This window comes from Uloborus diversus, chromosome 8, assembly GCF_026930045.1.
Source record: "Uloborus diversus isolate 005 chromosome 8, Udiv.v.3.1, whole genome shotgun sequence".
Classification (NCBI taxonomy): Eukaryota; Metazoa; Arthropoda; class Arachnida; order Araneae; family Uloboridae; genus Uloborus; species Uloborus diversus.
Genome location: NC_072738.1, coordinates 139,209,557 through 139,234,734, shown reverse-complemented (window position 1 = coordinate 139,234,734; position 25,178 = coordinate 139,209,557). Strand labels below are relative to the sequence as shown.

General features: G+C 32.3%; 1 protein-coding gene across 1 annotated transcript; it reads left to right on the top strand.

Moving 5' to 3' along the window:
* Positions 1 to 9,883: 9,883 nt before the first annotated feature.
* LOC129228628 (solute carrier family 35 member G1-like) lies at positions 9,884 to 24,188 on the top strand. The gene is made up of 2 exons (XM_054863310.1): positions 9,884 to 9,907; positions 21,275 to 24,188. The coding sequence occupies exons 1-2, from the start codon at positions 9,884 to 9,886 to the stop codon at positions 22,445 to 22,447; spliced, it is 1,197 nt and encodes a 398-aa protein (XP_054719285.1). The 3' UTR covers positions 22,448 to 24,188.
* Positions 24,189 to 25,178: the final 990 nt, after the last annotated feature.

Here is a 25,178-nt window from a genome sequence, read left to right as displayed (position 1 = left end):
ACAGGGGCACTCGAAATAACCTCGCATTCATTTGTTAAAGGTCACAATACAGATGAGTTGGTTGGATGGTATGGGGTGGAATCAGCATAGGCGGACGTACGGACCTGCATATCATTCGGAATGGCACTTTGACGGACCGATGGTATGCAGACGAGATACAGCGACCTCATGTCACCCCTTATGCTGAAGCCATTGGATATTTTTTTGTTTTGCAGGATGATATTACCCGACCGCATAGAGCTCGTCTGGTGGAGAACATGCTTGAAGCTGAAACAATACAGGGTATGAAATGGCCAGCGTGCTCTCCTGACCTGAATCTAGTCGAGCATGTTTGGGACATGCTCGGACGACGCATTGCTGCGCGATCAAGGCCGCCTGTTACTGTTCGAGACTTGGAAATTGCACTTCTTGGGGAGTGGAACAGTATTCCCCAAAGTCAGATAGATAACCTCATCGCATTCATGGCAAACAGGTGTGCAGCAGTCTTAGGTGTTCGAGGAGCCCACACGCCTTATTAAAACTAATGCATCATGTCTAAACAGTGTCTTTTTTCATCATTTACATGTAACCAAATTGTTGCCCTAAATCATCTTTTTACGTTTTTTCCATACTTTCAAAGCATTAAAACTTAATTCCAATTATTTTACGTCTTTTTTTCTGTATTGCGCATTGATACGCGTGTACTATCCATTGTATGCCAATACATAGCCATCTCGCCCGGTTTTCTTCACGTTTTTGCTTGCTCCCCTAATTGTTTTGAGCAGTGTATTTGGCATTTTTCCGGTTAAAGCTTTAACGTTGAAAACTAGTTTTTAACAATAAATCAAACTTGAATTCTTTAAAGCACTTTTCCCACAAGAAGTAAAAGTTGAACAGTTTTAAAACGATCTTTAATAAATTATAACTTCAAGGAAAAATTGTTCTCGATACCCACAGCGCAAATGCCGGCCTAAAAATGTAAATGAAGGTGTTAATCAATCAATTTTTAACTCGTAGATAGCGGCATTAGTGTAGAATGGTAAATATAGATTTATCTTTTTACCAATTGCTGCAAGCAGAGCCTGATTTAGTGAAAAGCAATCCGGTGACCTAGCTCCGGGCAGCTATTTCCAGGGGGTGGCCAAATCACTCTTGTGTCTTTTTCGTTGCTAATTGAAATAAAATCTTGAAAAAAGAAAATGCTTAAGGGAGGCAGTTTCAGGATCTGCCATTGGCTGTATGTCCGTTTTACTTAGCACGCTTGAGAAAATGTCTACTTGCTCTTTGCTTTGAAGCATAAAAACTCACCACTGAACAGCTTTCGTTAGTATTTCATGAACAGTGAAAGTTGAAAACGAATTTTCACAAATTATTTTCAATTTACTTTCCCTTTAAAATTTTATTAAATAAAGTTCAAAGGGGGAAAAAAAGGTGGAAAAATGGAATTGTAAAAGCAAAAGCATAAAAGAAAGAGTTAATCCGTCATACAGTAAATCAAGCAGTAAAAAAAACTAATTCTTTTCGAGCCAAATTTTTTGACACCATATCTCATTTACGTTGCATCTGCTGACTTTGTAACAGGGTATTTATAAAGTCTTGCACTTATTTAGAAAATTCATTAAAAAAACATTTCTTCAAATTCTAATATAATTTTTTACTTCTATCCTTACGTCAGAACGTTTTTTTTATGTGATGAAACCTCTTTCACAATTGCTGTGCACTTTTCGCAGTTCTGAAAAGATTTCAACGATTTTCAACTTCGCGCCAGGCACTAGAGCAATCAGAATTTAACTTCTGGGGGGTACGAGTTTGGTCATAACAGTCCTTGTATAGATATAAACTGTCTTATTGAAAATATGCCTTGAAACCAAAAGATCTTGGATGGTTGACCCTCAAAATTCCCCTAGCTAATTTTGCTCCAATTGGTGGAAAAACACTTGATGAGATCAAGATCAAAATAAATGAAATATTTATGCATAAAACTTAGCTTTATTTTATTTTATTATTATTTTTTTAATTAGAGGAAGGTTTTAAAAACACTGTTATTCTGTTGAATACATTTTTTCCGCTTTTCGCTCAAACTTTTAAATAATAATTATTTGTAACAATAAAAATTCGAATTGTTCCCTGGTAAGCTAGATGGAACTAGTTTTGTTATGGAAATTTAAATTATCATTTAGTTTTGATAAAATGTCAAGTGCATCCTTCACAATGACATAGTTTCAAACTTATCATTTACAGATAAAATTTGACAAACGAACTTAATTTAAGTTTTTTTTTATACATTGTTGCAATCAGCGTATTCCTATACGATTGCTCTATAATGCTGTGTGATATATGCATATTAAGATCCGCAATAGCTTTAATTATAACTCCGTTATTAAAATGATGTTAAAGTTCTCCTATAGGACATAGGAGAAAGTATATGGTCGGAAATTTGTTTAAATTAAAAATGTCTACCTCAGAGATTCTAAGCCTCTGGCAAGGGTACCACGGTGGGAGGTCACGGGAGGTCACTATGACGTCCCACTAATTTTCCTTATTCGGCTTATTTTACCGATGATTCGGCAAATCTGGAGATAGCGTAACGACCCCAGTAGTTGGCACTTTAAGAGTTTGTCCTTTAAACTTACCTCTGTTTTCATTACTAAGAAAAAAAATTCATTTGCAAATATTTTTTTATTAAAGAATTCACATCTGTGGATCTATTTAGTTCACTAAAATCAAAAACATTTGAATTGATATTTTTATAAAAATATATGTATAAAAAGTTACCAAAATCACCAGTAATTGGCACCTATAAACCACAGTGTATGTCACCTTGTGATCCAGTAATTGGTACATGTTAATAGAACTGAAAAATCACTTTATTTTTCACTTTTAGATTACATACCAATTTCATCATCATAAGAAACATAATTAATGTTAATTTAAAGTAGATAATTTTACATAAATTAATGTTTAATCACACATGATGAAGCTGAAAAAGTATTTCAAAGAGCTAAAAATAAATTTGGAGTGTTGTATGGAAAAAATATCGAGATTATTGCTGTTTCATTAGTCGGTATGCAGTTTCGATTTTACGAATTACAGCTATTTCCAGAGAAAAAGGAACATTGACCCGAAGATTATAAGGGACCATAAAAAATGAACCGGTTCTCTACAGTCGCAATATCTAACTGATGGCCAAACATATTTTTGTTTTCTTGTTTCACTTAAAAATTTAACAGTATATTTTGTTGGATTCAAATCAATAGTAGAACCAATATAATTTAAATGCTGCAAAAGTATCAGAAATGAAACTAGTGACATATTGCACGGATACAGCCGGCGGGCAACCGGGCATTTGCCCGGTGGGCCGATCAACTAACAGCAAAGTCTTTCGGGCCTGTCTACTAACAGTAAAATGTAAATTTTGCGCGCATGTGTTTAGAATAACGCAAATTCGTAAAACACAGCCTCAGCTCCTCTTTACGCATGGGCTAAAGGTTGCGGGTAAAGGGAGGTAGGGCCGTCACCATAAGAAGGGGAGAAGGTGAATTTCTGAAACGGTGCTGCCCAATGCCTCATTACCACAGAGACTGCCTAGGCCTGGGGACCCACATTTTTTAAAGAATTATGCATAGCATTGCAACGATATGAAAAATGCATGTATTTTTTAAAAATAAAAAATTATGACTTATTAATTGGAAAAAAACTTCTTTAAAGTGGAATTTTTAATCATTCTGCCAGTAACGAATTTACTTGGTCACGATTATGAGAGGGCCCAAAGGGGATTCATAAATGCACATAAGTGATTTATACATAGTTGTGTGATTAGACAAAGAGGCCTCCAAAAATGCATTCGAGCTTTAAAAATGTAAATCAAACACTGCATAGTCTTCAGGGGGGCTCCAAATTAATGTGGGCCTAGGGTCTCACTTTTAGTTAGTCGGGCTTTGAGGCTGCCAATATATTTTTATTAGTGTAATAAAAAATAAATGAATAAGTTAAAAAAAAAAACAGGGAAACCTTAGCGGTCGTAAAAAGTTTAAGTACCTTTGGCCTCTTTGACGCTTTTATTTATAAAGGACAATTCACAATATTGCTATAAAATGCATCTGAAGGAGGATTGGGAAAAAATTGACCTTTGTCATTTTTTCCCCGGATCCGCTTTTGCTCCGGCGACCCCGTTTAGAACAATTGGAATAAAAGTGACAAAATAGCTTTTTTCCAAAAAATTATTTAAAAATATGCAATCTTAAAATACCATTGAGGAGTATCCAGTTTCGAAAATTTGCTGGAGGAAAGTACTCGAACCTCTCCCATTTTTTTTTAATATTCCCAAAGATGAGATAAATAAATACCTTTGTGCTGAACAGTAAAGTAAGACAAACAACGTTGGCAAATTTGTGCTTTTTCTAACGCTGTTTGTCTTACTTTACATTCCCAAAGATGGTCTAAAACTGTGTTTTTAAATTAACAGTATCAAAAATTTTCTGGGAAAGTGTCCCGTCCCCTCCTTCCTCTCGGCATCATCAATGAAAAACGTTTTAAATCTCGTTTTTAGTGCTTCAATTTCAAAAATTTTCCGGGATGAGTCTCCTGAAAACTCCTTTTCCTAACATCACTGAAGGTCAGCAAAAATTTCGTTTTTGGAACTTAATTTTCGAGTAACTGCCGATGTCCTAGTCTTTACTAAAAAAGGCTTTTAAGACTTCAATTTGAAAAATTTCTTGTGGATGGCCTTAGAATCTATCTCGACTTAAAATCACCAAAGATCTTCTAAAACTGCGTTTTCAGAGCTAATATATTTTTAAAAAATTTCAGAGGAGAGCCCCAGGAACCGCTCGTCATTCCATATACTCAAAGATAATTTAAAATTCTGTTTTTGGATTTCCACTGAAAAATTGCAGCTGGAGAAACCCTAAACCTACGCTCCCCTAACATCACCAAATATTGTCTAAAATTGAGTTTTTAAGACTAAAATTTCGAAAATTTTCCCGGGGGGGGGGAGGCCCCCGGACCCCCCTATTTCAGACTCAATGTTAATCTTTCCATTAAGTCTATATTGCTAATACTTTAATGACTCTCAGAAGCCAGAAAGCTAAGTCCACTCTCTCTGTCTCTCTCTCTCTCTCTTTGTATTGACACATGCATTTGAAAAAATATTAAGGGGCTGCCAAATTTGTACCGGACCCCTCCCACCAGGTTTTTGATCTCGCATCAGGGTTTAAGTTGGGTTCAAAAGTTCTTTAGCATAAAAGCTAAAATTGAGGGGAAAATGTTAGCAAAATGGTAAAATGTTACACATTCTCATAAATATGTAAATAAATAAATAGTTTAGAAGTTTTAACCATTGGAAAGTTTTCCGCCTTATTTTCAAGCGGTATGACGCTCGCATCGAGTCCGGGAGAGGGACTAATAAAGGGGATGTTCATGACAGGGCCCAGTAATTAACAGGGCAATTAAGTTACTTGTTATGACTGCAGAAAAGGACATACTAGTCAAGCAGTGTTATCATTAAGGAAATATTCAATCAAGTTCCGGGCATTATAAAAATACTTAAATGGACAATTACAATCTCAATTTTCCCCCAAAATAAGGTTTAGCTAATACGGTATCAATTTGTTCACCATTAAAGCACAGAAGTGTTCATATCTGTTAAATTTTGTTTAAATAAAACATATTTAGTTGTTAAGAATAATTTCCTCATATTTAAGTGATATCCCAATCGTTAGGTAAAATTTAATTTCCGTAAGAGCTATGGGGCCGCTACATCTCCTAATCCCAGGGCCGATTTTTTCAACCAATCCGCCACCGGGCACATGTGCCAATTACTGGAGACAAGCAAAACTGAAGCACCACTAAATAGCATCCATCATTATTTCAAAATCCCAAAAGGGACAAAAATGTATTTCTATCCACTCAAAGTTACACTTTTCAACTAAACAAAACTTTTGACAAAGAAAATTTAAAATATATTTTAAGGCAGATTTTAATGGATTGATGCGCATGCTTCCCTTAAGCCAGAGAAGAAGCTTTTGCAACAAAAATGGCTGATTTCACACAAGTCACAATTGTTTCTCTTTACTATGCATTGCTGCCATTTAGTAACATGAATTGAAATTATAATCTTTAAAGTAAATGTACATTCAGTTGATATATAGCCTTCTACTTTAAAAAGATTGGATACAAATCTTATTTTAGGACATTTTTGTTGGAAGTGCCAATAACTGGTGACCTACCAATTACTGGGAGTGTTACCCAACTATTGCAGCATTGATAATCTTTTTTATTTAATTTTTAAAATTGTTTTTAATGTGTGTGTCAGAGGGTTCCCCCCCCCCCCCCCAAAAAAAAGCTTGCTTACTTACTTATTCATGGTATGAAAAATACTTTTTCTTGTCTTTTCCCTAAATACTGTTGTAAAAAGATGATTGTAAAAAAATATCTTGAATAGTAATTTTTTTAATACCTATAGTTGAGGCAAACTTATCCTGGCAACGTCGTAATGCTGGGATTAGGCTATGCGTAGCCTATGTCAGCTTTATCGCTAACTCTGCTAACTAATGCTGCTAGGTTAGGTTTATAAGCAAAGTTTTCTTTTCTTTGGTTTATTTTTTACAAAAAAATCCCTATCTTTGATCCTATTTGTTTATTCATTTATTTATTTATTATCATTATTTTAATTTTACCGGTTCGTGGATTCAAAAAAAGAAGTGTTCAGTTCATGTAATATAGCTACTTTGAGGAAGGATTTTAATTTTCCAAAGTTAGGCACGTAAAAATATTGCTGCAGTATCAAGTTCCGTATCAAAAGCTAATCTGTTCTGCTGATTTATTGAGTACTTGGTTCTCGCCCAAAATTTAAATATCTGTTAATACCGAGCAATTGTAAAAATTAAATTTTATAAGTATGAACAAAGACAAAGAATTTTTAATTAAAGAAAATCAAATATAAATTTATTACTAGTATGCAATCATTTACCACTGCTTGACTCATAAAATAATACTGTTGCACATAAAAGTTAAGACTACGTAACTAAAAGTAATTCACAGTAAGATTTATTATTAATTTGTCATTTCTACCAAAAACTTTATAGAATTTTTTAAAGATTATGAAATGTACCCTCCCCCTCTCTTTTTTTTTGTGTGTGTTGGTTTGTGGCATGATGGTGCTTCAAAATGGATGAACAAACTGTTTTTTTTCTTTTTTTTGAAAAGAGAGTTGATTCAGAGTGATTTTGAAGCTTTTTAATTGGATAATGTTACTCGTGAAACGCCTTTGATATTTGCTAGGTGGTACGCAAAAGCAGGAATATATAACGCCTATTCATACTGTACCAGTGTATGAACTTTGAAATTTTAAAAGAATCCCAACTTACGTACTGGTTTTGAAATTATGCAATAGATTTGATTATTCTGCACCTGGAGGTAACTTTCGAAACAAATTAATAATTTATGAACATTCTTCCTAAAGTACTTAAACGCACCTGCCAGCATTTCCTGTCCGAGTCTATAAAAGTATTGCATTGACTTGTAAATGAACTGTGAATTTGAACAGAAAAACGAAAAATCCACAGTAAAACAAGATAGCTTCTCTTTGGGGTCGTTGAAATCAAAATTTCAATGCGTTTATTTTAGATCCTACCAATTCCGAGGAATTGAGAGATAAAATGTTGTGCACTTAGTAGTAACTGGAGGGAAAAGTTACGACGAATGAGACACACATTTTGCATGAAACTAGTAAAGGAAACCTTCCAATTCTTTTAATTTAAATGTCATGTGGCTTGGGATTCTTGCCTTCCTTGCTTCAATAATACAAGGCTTCGCTCTCTCCATCTTTTAAACCTTCTCAACGGTTGTCCAATGCATCCTAGGACCTAGCTTGACTATTTGAAAGTGAGTATGAAAATGACTTACGAATGAATGTGTGTTTTACACTTTAGACTAGAGGTAAATCGAAACAGTCATTTCCTTCCTCATGAGGTTGACATGGGTAGAAAGACGTGACATTAAAGGCTTAAGAAGTTCTAGAACAACGATACTCAACCAACGGTCCTTTTGCCGTATGTTATCCTGATCTTTAAATGTGTGAGAGTCATTCCATAGGCAAATCAATAAGACACTCAACTTGACCAAACCATTGCGGATAGGGGCGTCCCGAACTTAAGTTTTCGGGAGAGCGGAAATTCTCAATTTGCCGAATATAAATTCAAATTTTGCCGACTGATGATAATTTTGCCGAATAGAACTCCATATTTTGCCGAATGATCAGACAAAATTTGCCGTAAAAGGCAATTTTTGGGAGGACACAGTGACCTCTCATGACCTCCGATTGGGACGCCCCTGATCGCTGATTTTCATGAAACGCCCAGAAATTTTGCCGTTTGGCATTTTAAATTCATGTAGATATAGTTTCTTTAAAAAATATCTGTCGTACGTAATTGATGAGCAATTTTTGTAACTCGTTAAAAAAATCTTATTTTTTACTTGCCGGCAGTGGTTTAAAATATTACATCTCAAAGTTCTATGTGAGTTCTGCTATAGCACCTTTCAAACAGCTTTGAATGCACGCACCTTAAGTTGATTTGTTACTTGACCTCTTTTAGTAAAAAAGAAAAAATCGCAATTTTAAAAAATAATTTATTTTTTTTGATAAGTCTTTTTTTCTTTTTTAGTAAGTCATTTTTTTTCTTCTTTATTTATTTTAAACGTATTTTGGTGAACACACCCAAAAACTTTTAAAGCTTGACCAGGAAGAGATCAGCAGTTACAGCAAATAATCTAGAAAAAATTTTTGCTAAAATTTGCTTTGAAATGTTGTAACTCAAGCTTTACGAGATTTACAGACATGAATACTAGTACAATCTAAGGAGAATCACAGGGCTTTTAATTTTACATGTAGAGCTAATACTTTTCGAGATTTTTATTTTTTTTCACAAAATTTAAAAACTTTAACTTTTTAAGATAAGAGTTTTGAAATTCTCTAAAAATCGGATTTTAAATTTATTTCAATGAGTGCGTCAAAAATTTTTTCCAGTAGGACCATTAAGGAAGTAGCAGGTACAGAAAAGAATACAAGAAACTTTTTTGCAATATTTGCATGAGGAACTTTTATTAACTGCCGATTCCACCATGGTCCCATTCTGAAAATGTTTGGTTGTATTAGAAGCCATAAAACTAAAACTATCACATTTTAAAGCACAGCCGGCAAATGAAAAAAAAAGTTTTGTTTCCTTTTTTTCAATTAAAAAAATTAATTACTCATTAATCATGAATGATAATCAAAAAATATATTTGCAGTCAATTCACGGTGACACAAAAACTTATAACTCGAAAATTCCTTTATTTCAAAGTTTCCGTTGGATCCCACACTCTAAATAGAAGGCTTGTGGAAGTGTGCTATAACTCGTACTACCAATACCTTGAAGATTTTAGCCAGTCCGGGACTTTGAGTAACTGATAGTTGTCTGTAAATTATAGATTTAGTCAACGATTTCCGAAAGTTGCATAAAAACCTAAGATGGGGTCAGGGTGAGGGATTTTTTTTTTCGTTAATTTGATGACACGGAAAAAAAATTATATGGGGAAAATCCTTCAACAATTATGCTCTAAATTGGGATAGAGACTTAAGTATTTGCTATAAAACATTTTTTAGAACTTATCGCAATAATTTTTTTGGTCTAGCAAAGCGACTTCATCTAATATATTTAGCGCGTTGCAAGACACTTTATCTAAGAATCAATTTTAAGTACTGCTTTTCCGGGCATATCTGTAAATGGCTTCTCATTTGAATCGATTGTGAGAAATACTATCTTGGGTGCAAAGTTCTTCACGTGTCTTTCAGATAAAGTGTTAAATGGATAAATAAAATTGGGGAAGGTAATTCAATCACTATTTTAGTGACAGATAAAAGACCATGACACCTAATCGAGGAAAAAAGGTAAGTTATCCGGATAATTATGGATTTAAAGCAATCAACTGAAAGATGGTGTATGTGGTTAATTATTTTTAAGCCAAAAATGATGTTTTATAGCTACATCTCAAAGGCAAACATTTATTAGCTTTTAAAACATACTTAAGGGTATTGGGAAAATTTTTCTAATCTTTTTGAGAGAAGTATTCATTTTAGGATGATGCTTGCTTTCTCCTATCTTTTTTATAAAGTATTGAGCAATAGCATTAAAGGATTAGGCTTTTCATATGTCATAGGTGTTGAAATTATTTTCGCAATCTTACAGAAAATTTTCTTCTTACTTCCAATTGTTCGCTTAGGAGAATTTTGGAATGTTAGAATGAATTTTAAATATACACTCAAACGTGTTTTTGTGTGGTCTTTTTTTTCCTGTGCGATTTTTTTTAATGCGAGTTGCGAGAATTTCACACAAATTGGGAACTCTATTGACTAAGTTATCTTTAAAATGAGTGCTTAATAGTGTAATTTTGAGCGACTTTTTTTTTATGAGATTTTTTTATGCTGTCCCTATCTACCGCACGGAAACAGGTGAGAGTGTATACCATTTTTTAGCCTTTAACTATGACATATTACTTAAACATAGAAGTGATTTTTCTCAAACGCAATACGTAGTTTTATAGTAATTTTAGTTCAGACAAAAATAAGAAGTAAAAGTTTTTATTGAAGCTCTAGATTAGCGCTCACCAGTCGCCGACGTGCGACTATGTCAATGAAAACGGTTACCTAAGAATAAAGTCCCAGTCGCCAAAAGTGGCAACCTTTTCTGGAGTCCCTAGTGGGCGTTATCTTGATTTTGTACCCATATATATATTTTTTTTCATTTGTTCATTTTAGAGAGGAAAATTTCAATTATGGGAAAAAATAATGATTCCTGACGTTTTTGCATCTTAAAAATGGTTCGTTTCTACGATCGCGATTTTTCTTTTTTTTTTTTTTTTTTTTGGCAAAGGGTTCTTTTTGCATTTAAGACATTTTACAATAGGGTTCCTTCCTTCAGTAAAAAACACTGTTTTTAGTCATTGAAATTGATAGAATAAAAAAAAAACATGTAGCGAGAAAAAACTTTCATTTCCCAACGCTTAATTTTTAATTTTTTTTTTTTTTTTGAACTGTCCGATTTTTAAAATAAGGCGTGGTCTTTATGACGTCACAAATGATGTACTTTGGCGCATCTGTCTACCGCGTTGTCACGTCATGATAATCAAGAAGCGAATTAAATAAGCCTATTCGCTGCATCGAGCCATATGAACGTAATTATTTTTTAAAAACGTCAGTTTTTTACCAGGGTTAAAAGAGTGAGCTTCCCATCCTTTGAATGCACCAGAAAAAGTGTTTCCTCTCTTCTGTAAAATTATCATAATGAGACTTACGTTCTTCTGACTCTGAGATACAGATATTTGTTCTTTCACTTGATTATTTAATTTGTTGCTGCGGATTTTTTTTTTATGGACATGAATATTACGTTGATTAGAAATCTTTAAAAAATGGTAAAGTATTGTGATATGATTGCTAAAACTACTTGATATGATCTCCAAAATATTAGGCAAGGCTCAAATTTGAAAAACTCACAACATTTTCTTTTTTTTGAAAATAATTGTTCTATGAAAATTCCCTGATTTATTCTTCCCAGAGGTTGCCGCCTGTAAAAGTAGTGGCTTAAGATAGGATTGAGAGAAGTGCGGCCTTAGATCCGCACTTGCTTTTTGAAATTTATACTTGAAAAATTAGTTAAAAAGTACATATTTATTTGAGTTTTTCTTTCTACAGATGATCGTATTATTTATAATTATATCAAAATAATATAATAACAGCAGGCCGAAAGCTTTTCTGTCGTCAAATTTAATAATTCGAAACCAAAACACGTGGTTTTCTGAGAAACTGAAAAGATTTACTTAGTTCCGCTGCAGGTTTTCTCTTTTGCAGTCAAGTAAAGTACGCAAAACTCTGAAATTGTCCCAATATTTATTTTTGAATGTTATGACAATCGTATGTTTGCGCAGCCAAGTGCCGAGTCGTAAAAGTAAATGGATGGCTAATGTATTAAAGCTGTTCATACATTTATGGTGATACAGTCGTTTGCAAATCAATTATCACTTCGCAGGCATGAGTACTAAATCTTTGTTTATAACCAGATGGAGAACATATAAGATCAATATGTGAATGCGTCGTAGTTTGAAAGTGCTCGCTTTATAATCAGGGCTTGATTACCACAGTGGCGACTGGTTCAAATACAAATATCCTATTATACTTTTTGCGACAGTTTACTGCAAGGGTAGCGATAATATTCGCCTCACATTTTATTTCATTTGAAAGTTTACGAAAATAGTTACGTATTTTACATTTACAACAGTAAAAAGCATTTAAACAAGAATCTTAAGATTAAAAAAAAAAAAAAAAAAAAAAAATTCCATGTCTTTCGACTACGGGAAAATTCCCGGAAATTTACTTTCCAAAAATACCAGTGCGGTATATTCCCGAGAAGAAAGCCGGTTTCTTTCTTTCTTTGCAACAATGTCTACTAGTTGGGTTTCTTGTTTCTACAAACGGCGCTCATCGCAATCATAACTGCAAGATACATTATTTGATTGCAAGATGTTAAAACTGAAGCAAATGTCAGGGACTGAATTCTGCTTTTGTCTAAAAACACAGTCGAAAGTGCTGAGTTCAAATCAAGTCGATTTCGGGAGACGAGGGGTCAGAAAAGTCTACCCCCGCCACCACTGAGGAGGAGCACCCGAGCGAGGAGACTTGTGGACCTCAAAAAGGATAGAACATCAACCATAGTCACGTGAAAACAATGAGCAATCGTGATTGCTCAAAAATAAAAATTAATTAAGAAACAAATGATTGCATTTAAACATTTATCAAAACACAAACTTTTTTTGGAGCGAAACATATAAATTTGGGCCGAACTATTTTTAACATCTTTTATAAGCTAATAAAAGTAGAGAGATTTGAATGAGCTCTATATCGGTCATGGCTTCAAATATTTTCCACATATATCTTCTTTAGATAGCTTTAAGTGATATCATATTTATCTTATCGTCATCTTTGTGAAAAGAAAAAGAATGATTTTGTCCGAATGAGAAGAACGAAAATCACGTTGCCGCTCATATTTCTAAAGTGTTTTAGCGGGCTTATCTTAGATGGTGTAGAACACAGTTGAAAAGTAGTTTTAAAACAATGGATGAAAGATTACTCGCGCGATTGATACTGATAAGATAATCACAATTTCTGAATACTTATCATTTCCAGAAATATCTCAATTAGTTAACTAAATTTCTAGAATAATTCTTGAAATGAAGCGATAATATTATCTTTTTCACAAATCTATCATAATCTGAAACTTATTGCGTTTCATTTAAAGAAATATATTGTTGCACTACTATTCTAAAAAAATGAGGATGGCTTGTTAGTAAAAAGTGTCTTCTGAGCAGACATCACATCCTGAGGTGAATATTACAACTTAGGTAACAACAATTATTATTATTATTATTTTGAGAAACGTTGAACAGAATAAAATGTTTTCCAACGATTTTCGGAGAAAACGAAAACTTGATTAAATGAAACCTTAACAAACATTTCTGATTTTTTTTTTTTTTTTTTTTTTTTTTTTTTTTTTGCATAGAAGCACTCATGTCTACTTTCAAACAAAAATTTCCACCAGAAGTGAATGTTTCTTTTGCCAAATTTGCAAAGTTTTGAAGTACTCTTCTATTAGGCAACTTCTCAAATGGTTAAACTGCCATTCTCAATGTAAATAGCTTGAAGTGTGAATGTGTTAGTTGAATCTTAACTAAAAATAATAGTTTAAAAAACTAAAAAAAACACGCTTTCGTAGCAAAATGAACTAAAAAGTGAAAAATAATCTTTGGATGATAGTAGTTGACCAATCACTTAATTTTAATGTAATACAAAAAAGCTTGGAGTGCTGTCTATTTACATTTTTGCTTGGACAACAAATGGAAGAAATTCAAGACAACTGATAAGAAGTCCCCCCGCTTTTTTGTATTACATTAAAATTAAGTGATTGTTCAACTACTATCATCCAAAAATTAATTTTTTTAGTTCATTTTGCTACGAAAGCGTGTTTTTTTTAAGTTTTTTAAACTATTATTTTATTTTTCTGTTTTTTAGTCTTTTGTTGGAGAATTATCAGGCAAAGTTTTTTTTTTTTTTTTTGTGCGGTATATGAAAATTTGAATCAGATTGGGACTTAATTGACGAAATTATTTATGAAACGAGTGCGAGGTAATATCTTAAAGTTAAGACAAGGGCACCCCGATGAGAAGCTACTCTGTGAGTCATCGATGTATGTTTGCGGAAATCATATTTATATTACTTTGAAAATTTGAGATGCATTTGAATAAAAGTTTTTTTCAACAATGGTCTCATCAGCAATGAATTTCCAATTGAAGGCTTACCTAAATTTTGGCATGAAATTAGTTAAAAACAGTTATATTTCATGTTCTAATTACCTTGGAACATTGGAACAAATTTTGTCTAATGCAGAAAAATTAAAAGGTTTTTGTAGATATTTTTAAATAATTTTTGCGAGTACTTTTTAATGTATTTTTTTAAATTTTTCCTTTTTTACATTGTTGGATTTATGCCAAAATATTGATTAAAATTGGAGGAAACTCACAATTAAAAGAGTTAATTAATTAATTTGATTATAGAATATTTCATTGTCATCGGGTCTGAGGTCGCGTGCCAAATTTCAAAAGAATCCGATTGCAGGAAGTGGGCGAAATTTGAGCTGCAAGACTTCGTTACAAGATACATATATACATACATACAGGTGAAGCTAATAAAAGCGTGTTAAAAACAAATGTAAAACTACATTTTTATATAGAAAGGGATGAATTTATAAATTCTCTGAGGGAACAAATTTTTTTTACCATAGAAAACAGTTTTCAAGGTTGATTTTTACTTCATTGTAGTTTTGACTGCGCATATGAACTGATAACTGTATAGAACTATTTTTAATAGTTAAATAATTTAAACGTTTTATTGTCTGGTTAACTTAAGTAGAGTTAAAGGTTTTTTTTTTTTTTTTTTGAAATTTTTTATCAATATTATCTTGTGCCTTTTGGAACGAGCAGTTTTTTTTAATGTTTCAAAATTGGAAATATATTTCAATAAAAGAATTAATGTCCGCTGTATAAGTAATTCTTTTCAAACCTCTTAAACTGTAAGACGCGTGAGTGCAGGAAATCGATTACAATGCTTGTCTTATGCAGGCAGTACCAAAGCGTTTGCAATTTACTCAATGTAAATCCGAAGTGTTTCTCCTTTTATACATTGAAAATACTCATTAAAAGTAGTTATTATTCAATTTCCTTTAAAACAGTTCAGGCAATTTCTAATTTTAGGTTGTTTTTTTTTCCAGAAACTCAACGTCCATCAGCGACACCTATAGAAAAGCCTTTAACTTCCTTGGTGAGTATTGTTTACGTTTCGTATGTCGTTGCCTAGATAGGAATAGGTGCGGATTGGATACCAGAGATAACAAACTGACACAGTAGTTCCGTCTGTTCGATTTTGACAGGTGCTTTTATGAGTTTAGAAATGTATTTATATGCCATAAGAAGACGTTTTATATATTTCTCTTGACCTTTTAAGAGTTGGGGAAGATCATATCTCATGAATTCCCCAAAACAATTAGTTTCAACTCTCTCCTGCGTACTAGAATACGACAGGTAAGTTGTGTATCTGCAATTCACGTGTATTAATTAGATGTATTTTATACTAAGTCAAGAAAATCTTAAGAGACATTTGTGCTGTATTCAATTAAACTAGAACATAATCATGTTTCAGCTTTTTACAACATAAAGTTGTATATTTCTTGTGTAAAGGGTTAGCATTTTGACATCGAAGACTAATTTTTGACCAGACAAGCATCCAAAATTCAAGAGCTAGATTAAGCTATTAAAAACTATCAAAAACCTGCATTGATCTCGAGAAAATCATTAAAAAATAGAACATGATGTAAAATATTTTATTAACACTTTAAATTAGGTTTTTAGTGCATACCTACTGATTGGCTTTCTGCTCCTGTTTTTTTTTTTTAATTCATATAACTGTAGATTCAATTTATTTAATTGATGGAATTCTCAATGTTGCTTTGAAGTTGTGTGTGTGTATTTATTTTCAAATGCAGTCTGAATTGATGAAAAACCAGTTCCTATTCTAAGTTGTTGGAAACCAAAGTTGGATTTTGGACAGGACTGATGTTTTTTACTGTACTAAAGGAAGTTTAATCTAACCAATTTGTGTTTACTGCAATATTGGTAATGCGTAAATATGAATATTTATTAGCTGTAATTAATAAGTACTTGGTAATATTTTTCTGTGTAGTTCAAAAAAAAATCTTAGTAGCTAAACAATTTTGAAAAATTGCCGATAATTCTTGTCACATAAAAACTTCCGTATGAAAAAGTTGGTAGTGTTATGCAAGGTCCATGCTAAAGTGCAGTATTGCACCTTCCTGCACCTTCTTCTAAAATTCCACACAAAAAAAAAAAAATCCTTTTGCGGGCTGTTCCCGCTGATCAGGGATAGATCAGCTTTTGAAAATAGGGGTAGCTTGGTCTCATTACAACACCCCTCCCCTTTTGTTTGGAGATTTTTTTTAAAAATTTCACGCACATTGATACAAAACTAGTGATGTAAAATACCCGGGTTTTTATTTTTAGGGTAAATACCCCAGGTATATACCCGGGTAAATACCCCTGGGTATTTATTTCAAAAATTTATATTTAACTAAAATACTTTTCTGTATGTATTCCACTATGTATATAACCAACCATATACAAAACAATACATTTTTGCCCAAAAATTGTATTTTGATCACATATTTAAAGAATTATTGTGTGAAACAACTTAGCAATCTAATATGATATTCACATTAAATGTGCTGGATATGCCCAATCAATGTTGATAGCCAAATTTCAGATATAAAAAACCATTCTACAAAAAGTAAAAAGCTTAACTGGTTACAAAAAACAAACAAACAACAATTTAAGGTCCTAGTCTTTTTTAACCCAGTAATAATATGTCCCTGCATGACATGAAAATGTAACAAAATGTCGCCTCAATTTATTATTAATATTTGTTTACCTAAATCTTTTGCAGAAATCTTCTCCTAACCTAGTTCAAGTGTTCAGGCGTATTCTGCATCTCATTTTTTAATTTAAGCCTTAGATTTCATTGAGCCTTTAATTAAAAAAATTATAATATATAAATTTTTATTATTTTTAGTCTGTCAATTTATGGTTTATGTTTTAAAAGGAAAATCATCATCTTTTGATACCACCTTTTTTTTTTTGCAAAATGTGCAATTACTATGGGATTTACCCTGCGTTCGGATAAATGCCCAAAAGAATATTTACCTTCCCACCCTACATCACTAATTGCGTGCATTAAAAATAGTTTGAATAAATTTTCATCATGAATTACTGCATTTATTAGCAAATGTAAATGAGCAAGGCAACAGAAAACAATATTTTGATTTTTTTTGCTTATTAATGTGAAAATTGTTTCTATATTTGCCACGTTATCACTAAAACAGCAATAAAATAAATAATATAATAGTCTTAATAACTTCTCAGTTTATTCTTCCAAACATCCCTCATGCTTCCTTTTTTTTTTTTCATTTTGGATATGATAACCTAGATTGTGATTTTGAAATCACGAAGTTAATCATTGAATTGCTTATACTTCTCCAATTATGACATTGAAAAGAAAGATTCTTTGGTTCACACAATGTTTCTTTTATAATTTCATCAAGTCTTTCAATAAAAAATATTATAAACTGTGTAATACATATGTATGTATTAGTTTTACCAATTTTTTCATATCTAGATTTTTTTTAAAATCCCATTCACTTTTTGCATTTTTTTGTAAAATGCCCAGTTTTTGGGTATTTACCCAGGCCTTGGATAAATACCCGGGTAAAAGCCCATAAAATATTTACCTACCCGCTGGGTATTTAGACGATCCACATCACTATAACAAAACTCATTACTCCTTCACATAGTATTTACAAAAGTGACTAAGCAGAATTAAGTTAAGTTTATTCCACCTTCCCCACAGATTACAATTTCGTACGTTACATACGTTGTACTGCAATGCTCGATGAATAGAAGTAGTAAGATGTTGAATCTGATTTGACACTTCAAAAAAGAAATTAAATGACACAAATATGCATTATAAGAGTTTAACCAAACCCCATTATTTGAAAATAACTTGTGACTACATTTTATTAAATGTGTCTTCATCTTTTATTATTTAATTTTCCAAACATTTTTCTTTAGCAAGCTCTTAAGTTAGCAATCTCTTTAAAAATGGGGTTAAAAGCAGAAGTTAAAATTGTTAAGCAAATTTTCAGTCATATTTGGACCCCGTAAAAATTCTGAGGGAAGCTCAAGCTTCCTGAGCCTTTTGTGTTATCCCCCTGAGCTGATGTTTTATCCCCCTGAGCTTCAGGGGCTGAATCCTGAGCCCCTGCTGCTGATCACCATTATTGGACATATATTCAAAAAAGATCGCTAAGTTTCTCATCTCGAATTTTTCTGTTTTTCATGCCTCCTTTAAGAAGATGGTGAATTTAAATGGAATGGTACACAATAATTTTTCATCCATCTTACTGTCTATGAACAGAAGAATAGGAATTTATCCACAAAGAAACAGGTATAAAAAAATTGAGAATAGCTTTGTTCTTTAGTTTACTGAACCCTCAAACACCTTTTTTAACTTTAGAATCTTATCTTTCTGCTTCTAGAGCACCAAGCAAAATATATTTTTTTGACCCATTTTGATTTTGCTGGCGAAATCTTGCATTTTTGAACTTATTTTTCTTGGGAGCCATTGATACTATTTTTTTTTTATAAAAATGGAGAGAACTCCATTCGCGAGCATCCTTTAGTAAATGATTGATTAAAAAAAAAAGAATCTTATGTAGCTGAAATGATTTTAATGTTACATTTTCTTTTTTAAAAAACTTAATCAATTAAATTTAAAATAATTAGATGCTCATTTATTCTAGCAAATAAATAGAATGTTTTTTTTCCCCCAACATTATACTTGTTAAATAAGTTTTGTGCTACATGATTGTGTAAATACTTTGTTCACACAAGTATTTATTTAAAATGTTCATGCAATAAATTAAAAAAACTAACTCCTACTTCAGTTTTAAAAATCCCACTTTTCTTGGGAGCCATTGATACTATTTTTTTTATAAAAATGGAGAGTAGTTATTTTAGTTTGAGTGGAGATCCCACCTTAATTTTTTTCTCCCAAGTCTTTTTTTTTCTCAGTCAAAAGAAAATCTCAAAATTAACTAAATAACTAACCAATTTTAGTTTCATTTATAACCAGGAAGAATGCTGTGAAATGTAATATTTAAAAGCAAAAAATCTTTTTTTTTTTAATGGTTTCTGTTTTATAATGTTTATACAGTGTTTAAAAATAAGTAAAGGCCATTGGCTCAGTGGTAGCACCAGGGGCAGATACAGACTATCAATTTAGGGGAACGGGCTCATGCTGAAGAATGACCCTCCAAAAGTGGGTTTGGGAACCTTTGCTTTAGACAGTTAAAGGGGGGGGGAGAAATCATGACCTACTGACCTCCCAATCTGCACAGTCTGTTATAAAGGTTTTTTATGTGGTTACAAGTCAACACCTAGTTTTAAACATCTACAAAACAAATTTGTCTTGTCAAGATTAGTGTTGTAGTCTAGGAGGAATGTAAGGGGGGTGGCATTCCCTATTTTTAAATTTTTACACTAGCACCCGCTGCCTCACACTTTTTAAATTTTTAACAAAAGCATCCCCTTACTTTTTGATTTTATTAATTTATACTTGCATCTCTGTAAGTATACCAATCTTTTTTCTATTTTTTTCAAGAACTGCACCATGGATCATAATCTACTCTTCAAGTTTAGAATATTACTTAAATGACAAATTTAATTTTCCCTTGTAGCTTTTTATAAAATACTAGTAACTCTAGTAGGTGCTGTTATGCAACATGATTTAGAAAAATGTTTTAATGAAAGTCTACCTAGGAACGCAACTTTAAACGCGTTTTACTCAAAATGTGAAAATGTCCACTTACATCCCTTTGCTTTTCACTACCTCATATGAAGATTGATAAAATAAATAATTCCGACGATGCAAGAAAAGGTAAAAAAATGCTCAAACAATTATGAAGTGCTTTGAAAGTAGCACAACAATTAGGTATAAGTTGATCTTTGATACAATTATAATTGAAGAAAACTAAATCCGTAAAAGTTCAGAACTTAGTTTTAATACTGAAGCTCGAACAGCAGTGTCTGAGCAAAATGCAAATATCATGAAAATGGAAGCTGTTCTTTCATTGGCTTAAACAGTCCAGAAATAGTTTATGCAGTGAGGGAATACCCCTATCATCTTCATTAAAAAAAGTACGATTAAGTTTACAATATCTACTGTTCAGTGCTATTATAATGCGGTTATGTACTTAATGTAAATACCCTGCTGTTTTAATTCATGTATCTCATTAATCACTGATTTTGTGCTTCATAACAGTAATTTTTGTTAAATAGTAATGCTTTTCCTTAAGTACAATAAAAAGTCAGTTCTTTATTAAAAAAATATGGTAATATATAGTTAGGAAATGGTTTGAAACAATTTGAGGGGTGTTAACACATGTCTGAAATAATTGGGTATGCTTATAAAAAATTTTGAAACATACATTGTTCCATAACGCAAAATTTCGACTTGCGTTAATAGCGCGATAGGTCTTGTAAAGCCCCATCCATCGCGTAAGTCAGGATCCGACTGTATACCCTATCTTCTGCTGCCTGAAATACATGTAAAGCTTTTGGCTGTTCTCATGTTGGCATCGTGTTATTTTTTTCTTGTGTTCCCATCCCTCATTCATTTAGAAGAGAGCCTTGAACCAGTGTGTCATTTCGGACACAGGGCAATCGGGGTTTGTTTTAAGGTATATAACAGAACAGTATGAAAAAGAAACTGGTAGCGAAGACAAACTATTGGTTAAAAAAAATAGTATGAATACATATATGCACAAATTATGGCCAATGTCACTCAGTAAGAATGCACCTTTCATATAGTGAAAGAATTTTTCAAATAGTTGCAGTGGTTCCGGAGATTACCTCGAACATATAAACATACAAAAATCTGCTCTCTCTCTCTCTCTTTATAATATTAGTATAGATTTATGAAAAATAAAAAATGAATCCAGTTCATTCAATTTCTATGATTGAAATTTCTTATAGTTAATGCTCCTGTTGCTTTTGCATAGTAGTACATGTACCTTTTTTTTGTTAGGTTGGTAACCTTTCTTGCAGCATCACTTCAGAAACGGGAATCAACTGTGATGATCCAAAGATGTCTCCCTGGCTACAAAGAAAAAAGTCAACAAACCAAGAGCAACCTTTGGTATCCAATGGTCAATATGACACATATCCTGAGGAAGGTGATAACACAGACATTACCAAGGTGAATGGCATCGATCCTTCCGAACTGACCAAAGATGAAAAAGAACCTAGTGGTCTCAAAAAGAACATTAGTTTGTACAAAGGACTATTCTACTCGTCAATGTCAAGTGTCTTCTTCTCTCTGTCTTCTGTTATTGTGAAATATGTGAAAGACATTAGTCCAGGTGAATTGGCTGTTCTGAGGTTCATGGGGATTTTGATATTTACCCTTCCTCTTGTGATATACAGCAGAGAAGAACCGTTTGGACCGAGGCCCGTCAGGCACCTGTTGGTGTTCCGAGGCTTGGTCGGAGCCACCAGTTTGTTTTTACGTTTTGTTGCTTTTCGTTATCTCCCCATTGCTGATGCTTCTGTAATAATTTTTAGCATTCCAGTATTTGTTGCTGTTTTAGCCCGTATTTTCCTGAAGGAACCGTGCGGTTTCTTTCATGCATTTACTGTATTTTTAACTCTGCTGGGTATTGTTCTAATTACTAAGCTACCCGTGATTCTGGCAGATGAATTAGTTCACTACGGTACAACTCACTATTACGGTATAGGTGCAGCCTTAGGTTCCACAGTTTTCGGAGCTAGCGTATATGTCGTCATAAGAAAAATGACTGGAGTCCATCATGCCATAATTATGTTCAATTTCGGTTGGGTTGCCATTCTAGAAACTGTTATTTTAACGTTTGCCACTGGAAGTTTCACTGCTCCTTCCTGCGGGTTGGAGCAATATCTCGTTATTTTGCTGGGAATTTTCAGTTTTTGTGGTCAGATGCTCTTGACGTTGGCATTGAAGCAAGAACACGCAAGTCCCGTGGCAATCGTCAGAGCTGCGACCGACATCGTCTTGGCATTCTTTTGGCAAGTGTGGTTCTTCAATGAGATTCCCGACATCTATAGTATATCTGGTGCTCTCCTTGTTAGCTCTTGTGTTGTACTCATAAGTGTAAGAAAATGGGTTATGTCCTTACCTGAGCACTCATCTATCAGGAAGAAAGCTTATTTATTAACCATTTAGTTCACTACATCTAGCAAATTACTTTCTACACGAACACTGATAGTTTTTCTTTTATTGAATTGAACAGAAAGACTGCACTCATTATTTTTTAGATGGGGCCAGTTTCAAATTAACCCTTACAGCACCATAAACTCACTTCTGCGTGGAAATTATTCCGTCTTTTCTCCGATAACTAATTACAGTATTGCCTTGATTAACCGAAAAGATCTAGACCGTGCAACCTTCGGTAAATCAAAAATTCTATACAAAAGTGAGCACTTAATAGCTGTTTGGAGACGGTGGAAACAATTTCTCTCAAATCAAAATCTGAATCGTAAATTTAAAGAGAATTAATATAGTGTTAAATCCTTTTGCAAGGGGTGACATTTTCATGCTTATATTTGCACTTTATTCCCGGAATTTTAAATTTTGTCTTCTCATTGTGATATTTTTGAGTATAAGGAACTTTTTTGTATCATAATATAAAGTATGAACTTTCTAAAACCAAAAAAAAAAAAAAAAATGTGCTTATAACTCATATAAATCATTTTTTAAAGACTAGAAATTTATTGAGAAAATTGATACTACATATTAGGATACGTAATGATTATTTTTATGTTCAAATATATATCATTTTTAAACTCTGGGGACAAAGTGCAAATATATGTGCAAAAATGTCACCATGTGCAAATGGAGTGAGTAGTAGTTCACTTAAAGACTTTTCTCTAATGCGTTATTAATAATTTGACTCAACATAAATACATAGTTAATAAAAAAATACTTTACTTTCACATTCGATCCCTTTTTAAAATCAGTAACATTTTAAAAGTTAGAATTATTTAGCATTCTAAAAATTAACTAATGATTTTGAAAAAAAAGAAAAGAAACCACCAAAAAACAAAAGTGGTAGAAATGCACAGATGGATGCAGTGTAAAAATAGCTGCCAGTGGTGATCTTAAAGTGATCTTGTTTACTTACACAAAAAATAAAATTTTAGGAAACAGACTTCTGTTAAACAAGGTTGCGGTTAAGAGTTTTGGATAATTTAGGTTCTACTTTACTTCAGTTTCCTGGTGACTAAATGTATAATAAGAGGGAAAATCAAAGAGGAAAGGTTTTCTTTTAGTAGAATTTACAAAAGATGTTTTTCGAGTTTTTCCCATCCCATGTAATTAACAATTTCGAATTTGATTCTATTGTAGCAGTTAATAAAATCTTCAAATTAGGTTCAAAATAATTTAATGTTTTAAATTTTTGATTAGTGTATTGAATTTGAATCGGGCCCCTGGAGATTGAAGTACGGAGCTTACTAATTGAACATTTCATTTGTTTGTATAGTACCTAACTCATTTATTGGGTTAGAATATCACTTAAGTATGAAGTGCAATTTTAAAGAAATAAAATTTCTTTTGGGTGATAAAATTTGTGAATATATAAATCAGATATACTTATTATTTATTTAAATGATTGAATTTATGTTTATGTTGTTGATTTTTATTTATGCAACTATGGTTTGTAATTTTTATTAATTGTTTCTTTGTATTAAAAATACTTATTTGTTTTTAGATTTCTTATATTTATTAAATTTTAACATAATTATCTAGTCATTAAATTGTTCAAAAAGCTGATTGAAAAAACAAAATCAAATTGTTTATACTCCCACTGCTTGAAATTACTTGTAAATGTTTTTTAAACATTTATATTTACAAATTTTAGTAATACTTTAATTTTCACTTGTGCCTTCAAGTTTGAAATTATTTATTGCTTTGGAATAATATTACATGCAGTCAACTCTCTCACGTTGCGACCGAGCAGTTTGCATATTTTAGAATTTGAGGATTTCTGGTTGGCTATCTATTTACTGCTAATGACTCATGTTTTATTTTTCAATACCATTATTTAGCTACAGTGGCTCCCAAAAGTGTTCGTACACTTTGAAATTTTTTAGTAAAACCAAAATAACTCAAAACTGAATTCGAATATCAAGTCCAATATTTTTTCACATCATTCCTATGTCATTCTAAATATAACCCATTGGTTTTTTCAAAATATTGTCGGATCTTCTTTTTGAAATGGGTTAGAAAACGAAGAGACAGAGAAATAACACGCCACAAAAGTCATCGTACACTCAAATATTTTCGAATAAATTCATGATTAAAATTATCATATGCCGTTTTATTATTATTTTTGCATTGTGTTGACCCTTATAAGTCATTTGGCTTTAATTTTTGGTTTATTTATTCCATAATATATTGCTTGTTACTGTAAAATGGCTGGTATTCGTAAAAAACTGCAAACGCCATTCAAAATTTGAATTTTTTTTCTCACAGTAGTGGTAAATTGGTTTGAAATGTCTCTAAATTAGTTAATTTATTTGTTTGTATAGTAAAGTGCTTGATAAAATACCCTAAAGAAAGGAATCGAACCGAAAACAAGGTAAGAAAAGGTCAACCGGCAAAATTGACAAAACGTGATCGTAGATTTAAAGTTAAAAAATTTATGAAAAATACACATTTCAGTACTGTAAAAGTTTCTGCAGAGTTAAATGAAACATTTTACATTTAATTTTCGACTAAAATTGCTCGCCAAGTTCTTTGATTAGCTGGATTAAATGGGACCTCCTCCCGCAGAAGTTTTCTTGGTCGTGCGAAAAACAGAAAGCTTACGCTTTTCGTCCCAAAATCAATGATAAATAAGCTAAAAACAGTTTAAAATCATGTCTTACTTACAGATAGAAATAAATTCTACATT